General features: G+C 47.1%; 1 protein-coding gene across 2 annotated transcripts in view; it reads left to right on the top strand.

The window, feature by feature from the left end:
* Nucleotides 1-17,386, top strand: part of COL22A1 (collagen type XXII alpha 1 chain) — a 242,295-nt gene that overhangs the window by 98,848 nt on the left and 126,061 nt on the right. For both annotated transcript variants that reach the window (XM_068525749.1, XM_068525748.1), the window contains exons 16-21: nt 2,255-2,308; nt 2,980-3,024; nt 8,024-8,068; nt 8,343-8,372; nt 8,650-8,703; nt 12,475-12,528. In XM_068525749.1, coding sequence (XP_068381850.1) covers nt 2,255-2,308; nt 2,980-3,024; nt 8,024-8,068; nt 8,343-8,372; nt 8,650-8,703; nt 12,475-12,528 — 282 coding nt within the window. The remainder of the gene's footprint in view (nt 1-2,254; nt 2,309-2,979; nt 3,025-8,023; nt 8,069-8,342; nt 8,373-8,649; nt 8,704-12,474; nt 12,529-17,386) is intronic.

Here is a 17,386-nt window from a genome sequence, read left to right as displayed (position 1 = left end):
GAGGCCTTGAGTTCAGTCCTGGCTCCATCGCTAAGTTTCTGTGTGACCTTGGATAAGCTATACCTCCTAAGGTTGTCAGTTTCCTCACCTGTAAAATGAGGGGGTTGGCGTTCTTGCCAGATCACCTGCTCTGGGAATCAATGGAAGAGACGCTTGTGGTCCTCCAGGGGCCTCTGCTCAGACCCCACGGGGTGGTAGACGTAGAAGACTGAGGGTCAGGAGAATCCGGGTGCTGGTGCCAATGCAGTCACACCTCGCTGGGGTAAGTGGCTTACATCAGGGCCTCCATTTCCTCATCGGGGTCATCCTCAAACCTGCCAACCCCATAGCGTTCGGAGGAAAAGAAGATGCAGTAGCACACGTGGAATCACTTGGCAGAGGGAGAAACTGCAGGCAGCTCTCCTCTCTGTTTAGCCCGAACTTCATGTGATGGAAAGACTTTAAAAGAGTTAATATATGAGTGCTTGGAAATAGAAACGCGTACATCATTGTTCCAGGATTTTAAAATCATCTCTGAAGGATAGGAAATATACATGGTTCAGTTTACGTAGATGCAAAGTGGAAACTGCAGTGCAGCCTGCGGAACGGGGAGAGGCGCTGGGACTATCCGGAGTCTAAGTCAGTGGACATGGGGAGCCAAGGGATCCGGGGACGGTTGTCAGTGATTCACTGAGGCCCCGCCCTGAGAGCGGCAGAGCTGGGCATCTCCTCCCCTGACCTCTGCTTGAACTGTCCAGTGGGAAGCACCAGTTTTTGCCCCCAGATTGAGAGAAAGAAGCCCCCCCCCCTTACCCTGCAGTCACCAGGGGGTGGGCCGGGTACACCGAGTCAGCATCTGCAGGCAGGCACCCCGGACTGGCAGAGCAAAGATGCGCAGAAAACCAAGACTCTTCAGTTATGCAAAGGAAGACGCCATCCTGGAAGACACACCAACCGTAAAACAACAAAGAAGGAAAGAAAGAACTTAAGAAAGAAAGTTACAGGGAAGTAGAAGGAGAGCTCAGAATCCTTCTCTTGTGCCGTGCTGCAGCCATTCAGTAGTGTCAGCTGGGGCCACACTGTGCGTCTCCAGGCGGGGCTCCGGGGACACAACAACGAAAAGAGTGAACCCAGCCCGGTCCTCCAGGGGGAGGGGAGAGAAGGGTGGTCACGTGGAGAATAAATGCAAATCGGATTCAGAGCTGTGAGGGGGACACATATGAGACCATGCTGGGGAAGAACAGGACATCGAATCCGGACTAAAAGGCCAAAGAGGTGACATTTACATGAGCCCTGAGGGCACCGAGGAGCCAGCAGAGAGAACGGCAAGTATAGCCCTTGGAAACGAGAGAAGTTGCTGTAATTGAGGCACTCAAAGAAGGAGCCTGGGCTTCTGGAAGCTGTGTCATAGGCTGTTGATACCAGCATGAACCCACCTTTTGGAGTGATCTCTCTCCATCAGCCGAGCTCTTAGGGCCCAGCTGGGAGAAGGACACCAGCAAGGAACACTGGACCCGAGGAGTCAGCCGTAAGGGGAACACACCAGCATCACGGGCATGGCTTGGAGGAGAACATTGGTATTTATCCACTGGCTGTCATAAGCAGGTGTTTTAGATAAGCCATCTCATTCCTTAGTCATCCATATCTTTCAAAGAAGGGATAATTTTCATCCCCAGGAAACACAGTCAACAGAAACATCTCAGAGAGGTGAAGCAACTTGCCCAAGATTCCAGAGCTAATAAGAGATTCGCACCTGTGTGAGCATAAGCTGATGGGTGGAGGTTGTGTGGATGGTAGCCCACTGTGATCCAGCAGTTAACTCTTAGGTCTGTACCATGCACTGCAAACAGTGGACGTTTATACATACTTCCTGGGTGGATGAATGATGTGTAAAATGTGTCCACAGTTTTATGAGCTACATTATCAGCCCCATGCATTTATTATTGTTTTTGACCCCCATGTAGACCCATGAGATAAGGAGTCTGTGTGGCTCCAAGAGGCTGTGTGGTCTTCACTTGGTCACAGATTTAGATGAGAAGCAGAGATGGGAATGTGGTTTCCCTGACCTTTAACTTATGCTCCTTGACCCCCAATACACATAAACTCTAGGCTGCTGTGTGTGTGTGTGTGTGTGTGTGTTTGGCTCTCCTGGTGCCTCGTGGCGAACAGAGCATGCTCGGGAACTAAGGGCCTTTGCCGGCCTTTCCTTTTTTATGACATTGACCCTGGGGATGTCCCTCTGTTCTTCATTTCTTCTCTTTCCTTCTTTTGCCAGGGGGAGAGAGGCCTGGATGGATTCCCCGGGAAGCACGGGGACACTGGAAAGCAGGTAGGCAGGCATTGGCTCCAGGGGCCGGACGGGGCTGGGACCTGTGCAGAGCTCATAGGGCCTGGGGGCTGTGGCCTTTGTCCTGCTCGGCTGGGGGTTCCAGGAGGGTTAGTGACCAGCCCCCAGCTTACGGCCACACGTGGGCTCCTCCACGCCAGAGTGGAGGGATTCCAGAGAGCACACCATGTTAAATCCATTCTCACCTCAGCAGTACGACACGTGATCATTAACGTAAAGGCCATGGGCGATGCGCACGTGTTCAAAGTGCTGTATTCATTGCAGTCCTGTCCCCGAGAGTAAAAGATTACCAACAGCCCTAATGCTCATCAATAGATACAGGAGAATAATATAAAATTAATGTGGAAATTAATAGAGCTTCTAATGTCCTGATATGATATTCTCTGAGATACACTGTTAAGTGGAAAATAAAGGCAAGTGTAGGATGGTGTGGGAAGATGCATCTATGGGTCCAAAGGGGACCACATGGAGATGTGGCATTGGGTTAGTTGAGGAAGAACTTTCTAGCAATAAGTGCAGTCTGGGAAGCCTTGTCGAAGGGGACCGGTGCCTCCTGGGGAAAAGACCAGGTACAGATTTGGAGGCGCATTGCCCTCGGCCTCTTCCTTCTCCTCTGCTGCCCCTGACGGCCTTCCTTTCCTTCTTTCCTCCAGGGAAGACCCGGCCCTCCTGGCGTGCCAGGGCCCCAGGGAGAAACGGTAAGCCAGGCCCTGGGGTGACAGATGGCTCTTGACAAGCGGGTGTGTGAGCTGAACAAATCAGGGCCTGGGGTGTGTGTGTTGGAGGGCCCAGGCTGGAGTTCTGGGAACAAAGTGCAGACAAAGGTGGTGAGTCCGGCATTAGAACTCAGCCTACAAGAAATTTCTGGTTATTGTATTTAAACCTTTTTTTTCTACTTTTAGGAATAAAAATCTGTTTAAAAAACAAACGAAAATCCCTATTATATAACATCCGGACATATTAAAATATTGTGCTGCCCTTAAATGGCTTTTTGGACTAACGCAGAATATGAACAAATGCAAAAAAAAATCCTCACAGACGCCTTTTCCTCTTTCTCCTTTTCTCCTTCTCTCTCCTCTGCAACATTTAGTTGTTTTTTCTTTTTTAACCAGAATTATACTCCTGAAAATGTGCTAGATATTTCATAAATAAAATAAGGTTTTATCTCATCCTGCTGGTCATCTATTTTAGAACATTTTCACAACAAGGCTTAACTCAGTGAATTTGCTGCTTAGGATTTATTTATCTCAACAGAAAGAACTGCATGTAAAATTTCTTTGTAAACTTGTGAAGTGCTATGAAACTGTATGAAGATAATAACCTTCCCAGGCATTCAGGGTCACAGAGGGAAACTAAGAAGGTGTGCTGCGTTCTGGATTATAGTGGGAGGAGTGATGAAATACAGCCCTGCATTTGAGTACCAGAGAAAGATTTTCTTCCAGATCTTAGGCCCTTAGGAAATACATCAGACTTTGGGTCTGAGACCAGCTAGGAGAGAGATGGGCAGCAGGAGGAATCCAGCTAAACCAAGGAGGGTGAGACCAGGGATGCAGCATTTCTCAGTGTCACACTGCAGAGTTCAGGTGAATGTCACTGCCCGATCCAGACGAGTTCTCAGCACATGCTGAAAATAAAGGAAAAGAAAAAGGCTGCTCTGACTCTTTACCGAAGCAGACAGGGTGTAGTTATAAATAAATAAAAAGATATACAAGCTAAACAAGCCTCTGTTTAGGAAAGGTGGCTGGAGAATATTGATCTCTTCCAAACTTGCTCACTTGGGCTTCAATTCTAGCTGAGTTAATTATTCTCTCTCGAAGTATTTTTAGAGTTGAGATTTACATTGTTATGTTATCCTAGTGTCAGGGTTTTAATGTATTCTTGCAGTTCCTTGAGAGGGGATGCTAAATCCTAAAATAAATAGTTTATTTCAAGTCCTGAAGAGAGAATGTGTCTTAAAGTTTGGATCTAGGTGACAGCTCTTTCCCAATACTGTGTGTGTGTGTGTGTGTGTGTGTGTGTGTGTGTGTGTGTCTGTGTGTGTTATAAATTCCAACCTTCCACTTCACTTATAGAGGCGTTTGGCCCCTCCTGATTGGTAAGCAGCTGAGTTGTGCATTGCTTATTATGATGAATGCAGCAGAAATGGGAAGACACGGTCAAGGGTCATGGTATGATATGGGGCATTCATTGGAAGAGTCGAGAAACCAGTGGTTCTCAGGTGATAGAATGTGTCTCAGCTCATTCTGAGAGAACATCACTGGGACAAAGCTTAGCTGCTTTACAATTTGAGAAAGTCATTGGAACCATAGAGCTGATCTTCTAAACCCCCTAACTTTACAGATGAGAAAACAGAGGCCCAGAGAAGTAGGGTGTCTTGTTCAAGACGCCACAGTGGCTACAGACCAAGGTGTATAGATCTACCTGCCCATACGAGGATGCACCACAGACCTCAATATCAGGGGATGCTCTGCCTTTTCTGTATTAAGAGTTTTAATGGATTGACTCCATGGTTATATTAGTTATCTTCTGCTGCATAACGAATCATCCTGAACCTGAGAAGTGTGGTCTCGCCCAGTTTCTGAGGGCCAGGAATCTAGGAGCGGCACGGCTGGGCTACTCTGGCTCGGGGTCTCCCAGGAGGCCGAGCTGTCGCCAGGGTGTAGTTATGTCATCTGAAGAATCCACTTCCAAGCTCACTCACAGGGTGGTTGGAAGCCTCGGTTCCTTGGTGGCCATTGGCCTCATTACACGGGCCTCTCCCTGGGGCTGCTCACAGAAGTGGAAATCACTTCCCCAGAGTGCGTTGTGAGCGCTCTGAGACTGGGGTCTGGCAGGGGGAACCCACAGTCATGTCTTATAACCTCATCCTGCAGCAGTGCCTCTGACTTCTGCTGTGTGTTAGTGGCCACATAGACGAGCAGTGGTGCAGTGTGGTCCTGCGCAGGATGTGAATCAGGAGGCGGGGGCCATCTTGGAGGCTGACTCCCCCAAGGGATAAAATAGATCTTTGAAAAACATGGCACCCACGTGGTGGAAAGAAAGTGATTCAAGGACAGACGAGCTTTTTTGACCTTGAACATCTCTGTGCTTCAGCGTCCTCATCTCTAAGGTAGGGTAGTATCTGAGAGGACAAGATTTACGTCATGTCAAGTCCTTGGAACAAGGCCAGGCGTTTAAAAAGGATCCGATACCTATTAGCTATACATACACAATTCTTATGGATGGACTATAGGATCTTAGTTTTCCTTAATAATGGTTTAATGCATTTGATCTCATAGTCTGTAACATTACCTATGCAAGTGAGAAAACATGCGTTGATTAATTGATTTCATAACTATCATTGAACTTCACTTCCGTGGTGTAATGATGATGAGAAATGCAACAATGGAGACAATAAAAATAAATGTAATAATGAGGCAGCGTGTAAATAAAAGAAGAAAGATACAGTATGAACCTCAAAAGCTTCGTTATTCCGCCACATAAAGCTCTCTCTCTCATTTATATATAATATATATTTATGTATATATTTTATATATATCAATATTTATATATATTATATTTTTGTACATTTAAGACAGCCACACAGAAGTATTACAGTATAGTTCAGAATGTCTTCTAACAATCATATTGGCAAAATATTAATAAGGTTTGGGGGCGTGTAGGGAAAAAAGACTTCTGCTTGGGAGAGTTGAAGAAGGCTCATGGGGGAATGGAGAAGACACACCCGAGCTGGGTTCTGATTGCGTGCAGCTGGGCTTGCACCCAGGTCGTGGAAGTGTGTAGAGAGGATATAGGGTGATAAAGAGTGCCGTGTGTGAGCATGTGTGTGCACCCGTGTGTATGTGGGTGGTGGTGTCATGGAAAGGAAAAGCAAGAATGGAAACACGTTTCCGAGGCAGGACTTGGTTATTGCATGTGAGAGACAGAAAGGCAGGTACAGCAAGGCAAATCGACACTCCTCATTAACTCTGTACTTGCCACGCAACTTTGCTGTGTGGCTAAAAACTGCTCTAAAAATAGTCTGTTTTAAAAAGACATTCTTAATTGAGATTTTAGAAAAACACCTGATGCTATGTAAAGAGATGTGATTTTTTCCAAGTCTTAGAAAGCAGTGGGACCATCAGAATTGTAACTGCACCAGTCAGAGAAAACAGGTCCTGTCCATAAGATAGAACCTCAAATGCAATGAAGGGTGACAGACGTGCCCCGAGTCCTTCATTCTTAATCCTCAGCCTTAGGATTTAATAGATGCTTTCCTATTTATCCAGCAACTCACTTACTCTTTGCCAACTTATTCAACAGTAGTTTTTCAAGGCTTCCTGTGCTCCCTGAGTGAGCCTCTAGGGAAAATGCAGTCATCTCTCCAAGCTACATGTGGGAACATTGGCTACAAGCAGTGTCCTCGTTTTAGCTATAGGGCACTAGGGTAGTAACAGGGAAGATTTTTCTGTCGACAGATATGCCCCATGTAGAACCAAGATGTAGCCCACGCTCTGGAAAACCTGACCTAGCCACAGCCATCAGAGCCTGGCGGTAAGGCAGAAGGAGGCAGAAAACAAAACTTCTGTACATCATGATCTGGTGACAATGGACGGGCCTCATCACAGCATCTGTGGTAGTTGTCACTTGCTAAGTATTTACTGCGCGCTGACCACGTGCTGAACCCGTGACTGGGCGCAGAGGACGCGCCATAGGGTGTGATCACTCTCTTGATGTGCGTAGTGCGGAGCCTGCTGCGAGCAGGTGCTCACTGAACAGTGGAGCAAGGGGTGCTCTTGAGCGGGAAACTGGTGGGAAAAGCACCAGCCAGCTGTCGGCACTGGGTACCTAAGTGAGAGCAAGGCTCCTGCAACCTTGATGCAGAAGTATGAATGAGACAGCACACTTGAGATTGTTAAGTCAGTCAGCCCACATGATGGCGTGTGTGCTGGAGCACAGAGAAGGAGGTGGTCCTGAGGACGTGCATGGGTAAGCGGGGGCCTTGGGGGTGTGGGGACCAGCAGGAGCAGGTGGCAGAAAGTACCCTCTGTTAATATGAGCCTCTCTAGGTCCGTCTGTGTTCTGCGGACGGCATTATTTCATTCTCTTTATGGCTGAGTCCTGTTCCACTGTATATATGTGCCACATCTTCCTTATCCATTCATCTGTCGATGGACGTTTAGGTTGCTTCTACGTCTTGGCTGTTATAAATAGTGCTGCTGTGAACATTGGGGTGCATGTATCTTTTTGGATTAGAGTTTTGTCTGGATACATGCCCAGGAGTGGGATTGCTGGAGATTATCATATTAAGTGAAGTAAGTCAGAGAGAGAAAGACAGATATCATATGATACCACACATTTGTGGAATCTAAAAAAAAATGATACAAATGAACTTATTTACAAAACAGAAATTGACTCACGGATACAGGAAACAAACTTATGGTTACCAAAGGGGAAAGGGGGGAGAGATAAATTAGGAGTTTGGGCTTAACAGGTACACACTACTATCTATAAAATAGGTAAACAACAGGGCCTACTGTATAGTACAGGGAACTATACTCAATATCTTGTAATAACCCATAATGGAAAAGAATCTGAAAAAGAAAGTGTATATATATATATACGTACACACACACGTGTGTGTGTGTATGTATGTGTATGTATATGCACAAAGGGAACAAAGTACCCTCTGTTGGAACGTTTGTCATTTCTCCGCAGGGTGCCGTGGGGCCGGCAGGACCTCCCGGGGTACCGGGCTCGGTGGTAAGTGATGCAGTCACCCGTGGTTGGAATCACGGACTCAGACACTGATAGGATTGTGTAGCTGGGAGAATCGTTGCCTCTGAGAATGAGGCGGGACTGTTCTGATGACACGAGCTGAATACAAGGCTTTGCCCACTGAAAATGGGGTAAAATCAGAGACAGGTCAGAAATTGCTGCCTTCCGGCAGGCTGTGTGCCTACGCGCCATGAAGTGGAGTGAGGGTGACTATTAAGAGGGTGCCACCAGCTTTGCTGACATCTGGTTTGTCCCTCAGGTGCAGAGAGAGGGCCTGAAGGGCGAGCAGGTAAGAGGGATGTGGGTCCTCTCATCGTGGGGCTTTAGGTGGTGGCAGAAATAGGAAGGCCACTGGCGTGGGGTGGCACTGCTTGCTGAGCTCAGGTGGAGCCCTTCAGAGACAGGTCAAGTTGACTCTGCCAAGGATGCAGATTCCCACCCTGTGTCTCTGGGTCCCCTTTGGGAACTTGGGAAGAAGACTCTGAGTCAGCAAAGGGTCATGGGTGGTGGCCCGGGGCATAAGGACGGGGAGTCATGGCTAATTCTAGTTTGACTTGTGTTACCAGGGAACCCCGGGACCACGAGGTCACCAGGGCCCTCCTGGGCCACCAGGCGCTCCGGTAAGTCATCCCTCCCCAGCCCGGGGTCCACACCTCTAGGTCTGGAAAATCATAGCCATTCTCGCTTCCGAGCTCTGCGTTATTTCAGAAGCTCATCCCGTCACCCTGAGTGACAGGGGTTGTTGTCAGCATCTAGCACAGGAGGAAACTGGGCCTTGAAGACTGAAGTCACTGGGCACGGATCATGCAGTTAGCAAGTGTGGAACTGGACTTGAAGCCCAGGCAGCCTGCCTTCAGAGCCCCCAGTCCCAAACATGCCAGGATTGGGGTTTCTGGTGTTCAGTCTGCTGTTTTAGTTTCCTTTCAGATAAAGTGGAATAAAAACATTGGACACTTCAATGCCAGTTGAATCATTTCCAGTGCACATTTGCTTTTCGCATGTTTCTGATTAATACCGACTTTGCAGTGGTTTGGAACACTTCAGCCTTCGGTTTCTCCCTCTGTTAAGAATTTAATGATGTGTAAATAACCATTTGGGAAGAGGCCATTCAAAGGGACTCTGTGATCATTTTTGATGTGAGTTCAGATACTAAGGATAATTAATAAGAATACAGTAAATTCCACAGGTCAGTGATTGAACCTTGCTCCTCCTGGTAACATGCTGTTGCTTCTTTCAAGTGACTGTTTTACTGAAGGAAATAAAACAACTCTTATCTTGAAATGTCCATAAATCAGATTTATAATTGGATTTATAATAAGGCCCATTCCTCATTAGGATAAATGTATATGTTTTTGCTGGGACAAAACTAGAAGAAACTTAGAAGATGTTTTTAATTCCAGTATAATTAGAACAATTTCATATCGAAAAGTTCAGGTCAGAAAAGCTCCCTTCTGTCTCTACAACCTTAGATACCTTGCTTAACCTTTCCAAGGCTTGGTTTCCAGAGCTCTCCACCATTGTTATAACTGTTGAGAGATTTAAAGTAGATAATGCAGGTAATGCAGTATGCTCTCAGTATTTAGCTCTCTGTGCATATATGCACATATGTTTCAGGTCATAATTGGCAGGAACTGACCATCTGTACTGTAGTATATTTTACATGCAAACACATGCATATTAAGTTTGCAAGGGTGAAGTTGTTATTTTTCTACTTTTACCAATGAAGACATTGGTACAGAGATACTAAGTAGCTTGCACAAAGTTATACAGCTAAGAAGCAGAACTGAGCTTTGAACCCAGATCTGTCTGACAGACTGGTCCATGCTCTTTTCATTCCTGAGTGCACAATGCAGCAGTATATCCTCTGAGATGCACAGAGGAGAATTACTTTACTTCGTGGCTCCCACTAAGGGATAAGAAGCTAGGAGTGCTCAGCCCTGCTTAATTCATGAGGCAGCCTTCTTGATCTCTCACTCTGGGATCTGGGATGTAATAATGGGCAGTCCTTCCCCCTCATGTAAACTTTGTTATGGTAGATGAGGGAGGGAGAGAAGGAAGAAACCTCAAACACTTGTGGTCACATACTTTATTTTATAGCAATCGAAATATTAAGGCTGGAGATACAGGGATGAAAGCACATGGACTGATCCATGTGAAAGGAGTGTGAAAAAGAAATAATTGTGAGTAAACACTTGCAATCTCTAGATGATTGATGAGAATTCTCTGCATGTGTCATTCCTGTGACCCATTGTACAGGACAAGGAGAGGGTCCTGAACCCTCAGTACTTGCAAACACCAGACTACCTCAACCCTGCAGCCCCGTGGAGCTGTCCAGGGTTCTGAAGAGGTCCTCTGGGCTAGATACTCTTGATCGAATGGGATTGAGTACAATGCATGATGTTGGTGATGAAATTCCCTTGGAAGGAGTTCAGAAACCCAACAGCCTACCTAGAGACCTTGTGAAAAGTGGGGAACAGTGATGAGAGACCAGGAGTGGGAGGTTCTTAAGGCCACAGCCAATATCTCTCCTGTCTGTAAATCCACATGTTTATCACATGGTGGGAACTTAATACGTGCTTATGAAGGAGTGACCCCCCTGACAGATATTCAAGAGGGACATCAGAGTGGGACCTGACTGCAGTCTGAGCTCATAAGGAGCAATGTGGCCATGGAAGGCACTTGGGGTTAGGAGCCAGAGCATCTGGTTTCATGTCCCAGTTCATCCACCAAGTAGCTTTGTGTTTTTGAACTCTACCCCTCTTATCCTCTTCTGCTTTCCTAAGTTGGAAATCACCGTCATCGACATCATTTCCTACATAAATGTGCTGTGAGGGTTAAATGAGTTAATGTAAGAAGCACTGTTCTGTGAAGCCTTATTAAGCCCAATACTGATATCAATTGTTATTTCTGTCTTTTTTGAATCCCCACCAGCACCTAGCCCAGGGCCTTCCTCAGTGCAGTTGCTCCCTAAATATTCTTTGGATTGAATCAAATCGAGAACCTGGCTTCAGTGACTTCTGTTGAGAATGGAAAATTTTGAGTTTGTGTTTAGCAATCCCAGAAAGAGGAAAATGTACCCCATTCTCTAAATGGAAACAGTGTGTGGCATTCTCCATCCTTGTTGAGGAGGCTTGCATCTTTGATTCTTTCCCCAAGATGAAACAGTTCTGGTAGTTTTAGCAATGTTTGGTTAAGTGTAATAAAGAAGGGCCAGCTGGGCAGACCAAATGTGAGACATCTCTTGATGCTTAATGAAAACTCACTTCTGCAGGGTCTTCCTTCCCTTGATGTGTGCCCTGAGCTCACTGCAGTAATCCTTGTGAGGAAGGGAGATTTAAACCTTTAATTACTACAGTTTGTCCATTCATGTATTCACTTTTATGGTGTTATTAAGGGAAAAGACCTTAGACCTAAATACAATTCCATCACTTAATAGTTATGCAAAATGTGGCGATAGTAGCTGTTTGCATGATAATCATATTATTGAAGATGAGGAAATTGAAGCACAGAGAGGGAATTTCTGGCCCAAATTCACCCGTAAAGTTGGTGATAAGAGTCACAGTTAGAGCTGAAGTTTTCATTTTCCCATTCACATTTCATGCCGTATTCTACGTGACCTCATTATACATTTGGGTATAAATCAGGGTGCTGTCAGGAGGTGCTTTGTCAGGGGTTTTGTACCCATCCTTCATGTGGTCCTAACAACCACTCGGTAGGAAGGTTTATTATCCTCACGTTGGAGATGCACTAACTGAGGTCCACAGATGCCCGGTGACTTGTCTGAGGTCAGGCAGCAGGTACCTAGTGAGGTGTTAGGGGGCAGGATTTTACTTAGGTCAGTATGACCTCTTCCTGCACCAGTTTGTTTTTTGTTTTTTGTTTGTTTGTGTTTTTTTGCTTTGTGGAAATTGATCTTCCTCAGGTGATTTCATTTATTTATCCAGACTGTCATTTTGCATATCGCAGTTGATGGAGAGTCAGAAAACTCAAGCCAGTTATTGCTGAACTAGCAAGATACAGGGGCAAAGGCCCCAGGCTTAGAGCTAAAGACACTTGGATTCCAGGCACCTCTTTCGTGCGCACTTTTTACAAAGCACTGATGCAAGGCCTTTGGTCCTTATTGGACTCATCTTTAAAGTGTGAATGATGGTGCCTACATCTTGGTTGTTAATCACACTTAATTACATCAGATAGGTGCACATATTTTAAGTGTTATAGATTTGAGGGAATAGGGTGTTTTTTTCCCTTCTAACCTCCCAGTTTCCCCACTGGAATGGGATGGTATTTTCCTACCCAATGAGAGTGACAGGGCGAAGTATATCCTGTGGTCTTTACTCTGTATTTACCATGGTCTGTCTCTCTTGTTTTTTCCCCTTTCTCCTCCTTTAAAGGGTCTGATGGGTCCAGGAGGCAAGGATGGACCTCCTGGTTTGCCAGGTCTCCGAGTAAGTAAAGTGTCTTTCCTTTCTGGTGCCCCAACTCAGCCGCACTGCCCCCACCCCCCATTTTAGCTGCTCAGACAGAGGAGATGGCCCCAGTCTTGGGAGCTTGGAATGAATATTGGAAGCAGATTGAAGGGTTAGATTGAGTTCATCAACAGTGGTTGAGGATGGGCTACATGTTCAGCCTTGAGTTGGGTCCTGGGTCATCTCATGCAGATGAGTCTGTGGTCTGCCATGAGTCATGTATATAGAAACTCACGTCCCTGTGTGATCAGAGCCCCAGTAGAAGGACGCCCAGTACTGAGAGAACACAGGGAAGGGGCAACTGACCCAACCTGGGGGCCAGCCAGGGCTTCCTGAAAGTGGTAATGTTTGAGCTAAGTCTTAAGGAAAGAATAAGAAAAAACAGCAGTGAAAGAATAGAGGTCTGCCAATAGGCTGTTAGCTGCTCCAATCTAAACATCTACATTATTTTTGAATACCATATCATAATTTCTCATGGTATTTCATTTCATTTCATTTCATTTAGCCCTTGTCTTTTTATCCAGACGGTGCACACCTTATGGGTTTGAATCCACCAGTAAGCACAGCTCCTGACACTGTGTTTTAAGGTAGAGGGTGTGGCATCTCTCTGCTCAGTGCCCTCATGGCAAACTGGGACTGACCTCAGCTCTGTCTTCAGTTCCCAGCAGGTGCCTGGCACAGAGTAAGGACTCAACTCACATTTCCTGACCTCGAGCCCTTAAGCTTGTAACATATTTTTTTTAGTTTGTTTTATTCACGTATACTGTTGATCTACAACGTTAATTTTTGCAGTACAACAAAGTGATTCAGTTATCCATATATATACATCCTTTTTCATTTTCTTGTCCATTATGGTTTATCACAGAATACGGAATATAATTCCCTGTGCTCTACAGTAGGACCTTGTTGTTATCCACTCTATATATACTAGTTTGCATGTGCTAACCCTAAACTCCCACTCCATCCCCTCCCCGCCCTCCTCCCCCTTGGCAACCACAAGTCTGTTCTCTATGTCTGTGGGTCTGTTTCGTAGATAAGTTCATTTGTGTCATATTTTATTTTATTTATTTTTTTAATAAATTTATTTTATTTATTTATTTTTGGCTGCATTGGGTCTCGGTTGCTGTGCACAGGCTTTCTCTAGTCGCAGCGAGCGGGGGCTACTCTTCGTTGCGGTGCGCGGGCTTCTCATTGCAGTGGCTTCTCTTGTGCAGAGCACGGGCTCTAGGCGCGTGGGCTTCAGTAGTTGTGGCATGTGGGCTCAGTAGTTGTGGCTCGCGGGCTCTAGAGCACAGGCTCAGTAGTTGTGGTGCACAGGCTTAGTTGCTCTGGAGCATGTGGGATCTTCCTAGACCAGGGCTCAAACCCATGTCCCCTGCGTTGACAGGCGGATTCTTAACCACTGTGCCACGAGGGAAGCCCCTTGTGTCATATTTTAGATTCCACATGTAAGTGCTATCATATGATATTTGTACTTCTCTTTCTGACTCACTTCACTTAGTATGATAATCTCTAGGTCCATCCATGTTGCTGCAAATGGCATTATTTCATTCTTTTTTATGGCTGTGTAATATTCCATTGTATGTATACACCACATCTTTATCCGTTTGTCTGTCGATGGAGATTTAGGTTGTTTCCATGGCTTGGCTATTGTGAATAGTGAAGCTTGTAGCATCTTTTACTGGTTCACTTAAGAAAACAGCCCCAGGGCACAAGCATCCAGAGACGGTGAGGCAGCCCCTGGTGGTAGTGAGCTCATTGCCCTTGGAGGTTTTAGTTCAGAGGCCGGGTGACCTGACAGATGGGTGGAAATGAGGGTCCTGGCACCTGGCAGAGGCTGCCGCAGTCCCGTGTATGGCTTCACATATGGCCTGGAGATGCCGTAGCTCAGTGAAGCAGATGGTGTCACAGATGTGCTGGGATTCACTCTGTCTAAGGTGGTTGGGCCCACTGATGACACTGTGCCTCCTCAGTTCTGAAGTGGGCTGACCTGTTCCTGTGACTCAGCACGGACTCCAGCCTGTCCTACCCACCAGTGAACTTCCTCTTTTGGTTTCCAGGCACCTCTGCATCCTATAACAATCTTGAAATCTCAAGATTCTAAGGGAAGCTTATTGTGAAGGCTAGCTCTGAAGCATGGCAGGGTGTCATGAAGGTAGGGCGGGTGGGAGAAGTCACTTATCCTACTAGAAGACCTTGGATATGTCACCTCCCACTCAACATCACCAGCCCTGGCCTCAGTTTCACTGTCAGTCAGATGGGTCAAAGCTGGGTTGCCTTTGCCTCTGTATGGAGTGAGGATCCTGGACTTTGCAGCAAGACGCACCTGGGTTTGAAGCTCAGCTCTACTTCTCAGCAGCTGTGTGACCCTTTAAGACACCCAACCTCTCTGAGCCTGTTTACTTTGTTATGGTGGGAAGGCAACCCAGCCGGCTGAGTTGTTGTGAGAAATAGTGCCCAGCATGGGGCCCTTTGTGGGCAGCAGGATGTGGCAGCTGTCACGGCGCTCGTTCTCCTGACACACTCATGCACAGTCTTAGGAGAAAACAGCAATCCTGTGGCCTTCTGTGACTGACGTTTAGATGACCCTTATCTCATCTTACCTTGAACTGCTCCAAGTGTTACTTTTCCTAATACAGTGTTAGACGGTGAGTGGAACTCTTGATGCAAGCATGACTGCAGAGGTTGTTTGTTTTTTTTTTTAATCTATATCTTTATTTAATTGGCCCTTATTAAGGGGAGAGGGGACAAATCTTGCCTGGGCTTGCCTGTCTAGGCCGCGCTTCCTTGGCCATGACTTCCTGGCACCCCAGAAAGTGTTCATGTGCTGCCCAGGGACGGTTGCTGTCCTTCCCAGAAACACCTCTAACCCCTGAGAGTAATAGTACCAGCCGCCCGTGCAGCGGGGGCAGGGCCTGGTCCAAATCTCACACCGGCCAGGGGCCTTGGGGATTGGACGTGTGCCCCAAGAGTGGGGATTTGAGGAGTAAAAGAGGGGGACCCAGAGAAGCAGTCAGGGTAGGACGGGGGTAGGGGCGCACATGCTGAGTCGCTGAGCTCCGTCTAAGAGAAACAGTCAGGGTAGGACGGGGGTAGGGGCGCACGTACTGAGTCGCTGAGCTCCATCTAAGCACCAGGCCTCCTGACACTGCTGGGGAAGGGCTGCCGTCCCTCTGTCCACGGACGAACAGCAGGCCCAGCCACCAGTGCCTCTCAGGGACGCACACACGGGACCGTGTGTCTCTAGGGCCTTCTTCTCCTTTCCTCCCTTCTTCCCTTCCATGCATCAGTCAGCCAGCAAAGCCCACGAGTGCCCTGACGAAGCACAGGTGCTGTGCTAAATGCTCTGGGGTCCCTGAAGAGATTATGGTCTCCTCCCCCGGGAGCTCACAGCCTGTGGGACTTGAGACCCATGAACAGGGAAGCCAGATGCCTCCGTGGGGACCAATAAGGACTATAAGTGTAGAGAGGACAGAGGGAGCTCAGTGGAGAGAGGCCATGGGGCTGGGAACAGGGAGCGTGGTATTTGAGGCAGCCTCGCAGGAGTGAGCGGATTTCAGCAGGAACAGATGGGACACTGAAGAGAGTAATTCAGACACAGGGAGTACCCCCCCTGCCCGAGAGGACGTCCTGCCTCTGGACACTGGCTCATATCCATCTGCTTTTATTCGGGCTCCCTGGTCTCCAGCTCCTAAGCGCATCTGTAAGTAAAAGGGCCACGGACGTGGCTTTTACTTCAACCTCTGCCAGCATCCTTCGAGGACCCTGGACTGATTTCTCTTCTCTTTCTGTTTCTCTTGTCCTTTCCCATCTCTGCCATTTTTCTTCTACTAGCCCTTCTCCCATCCCTGCATCTTCTTTGCTCCCTTTTCCTTCCTTCCACAAATTCATTCATTCAGCAAATATTTCTTCATCATTTACTGGGTGATGGGCATTGTTCTAGGCAAGTGGGATCCTTCAGTGAGAAGAATAAAGATCCCTGCCTTCAAGATGTTTACATTCTGGTAGGCAAGGAAAAGAATCATTACTAATTAGCATTTAAATAAACAATGCTGGAAGACCCATGGAGAAAGTCCTGTTTTGGCGGGTTCTCAGGAGGTGAGGGAGTTGGCTGTACGGGTAGCTGGGGGGAGAGCAGAGCAGGCAGAGGAAACAGCTAGAGCTAAGGCCCTGGGGCAGGCGGATGCTTGTGTGTCAGCACAGAGACCTATGTGGCCGGAGCGAGCAAGGGCCCAGCATGGAGGAGGCGAAGTCCTAAAACTGGGAGCAGGTCCATGTCAGGCCTCGTGGGCCATCGTGAGGATCTTGGCTTTTACCGTGAGCCACGTGGGGCTATTGAGTGTGTTCAAAAATGTTTTATTATGAAAAAAATTAAACATACACAAAAATAGAAAGAAAAGTGAAGTAAACCCCCTTATCCCCCAAGCTCATTTCACCAAGTCACTGGCCAGTGGGTGACTCACCCACCTCACCCACCTCCACCCACTGCTGGGTTAGTTTGAAGCAATTTCAAACAGCATCACATTGTGTCTCTAAATATTTCAGCACGTACATAAAAGAAACAAAACCTTAATACCGTCATCCCACCTAAATCTATGAAAAAGCTTCTTCGTGTGTTCATTTTGGGTTCACCGTTTCCTGGACTGTCTCATACATTTCTGGTTGTAATTTGTTCATTCAGGATTTGGGGTGCAGGCGTGCCGTGGCGCAGGTTACGTTCTAAACGCATCCATCTGGCCACTGTGTTGAGAACAGACTGCAGCCGGAGGAGACCAGTTGTGGGGGATGATGGCAGTGACCAAAAGAGCAAGGGAAAAGGGCGTGGCCCAGACCGGGT

Source organism: Eschrichtius robustus, chromosome 17 (genome assembly GCF_028021215.1).
Source record: "Eschrichtius robustus isolate mEscRob2 chromosome 17, mEscRob2.pri, whole genome shotgun sequence".
Classification (NCBI taxonomy): domain Eukaryota; kingdom Metazoa; phylum Chordata; class Mammalia; order Artiodactyla; family Eschrichtiidae; genus Eschrichtius; species Eschrichtius robustus.
Note: the sequence above shows the minus strand (reverse complement) of the source record. Positions and strands in the feature narration are given on the sequence as shown.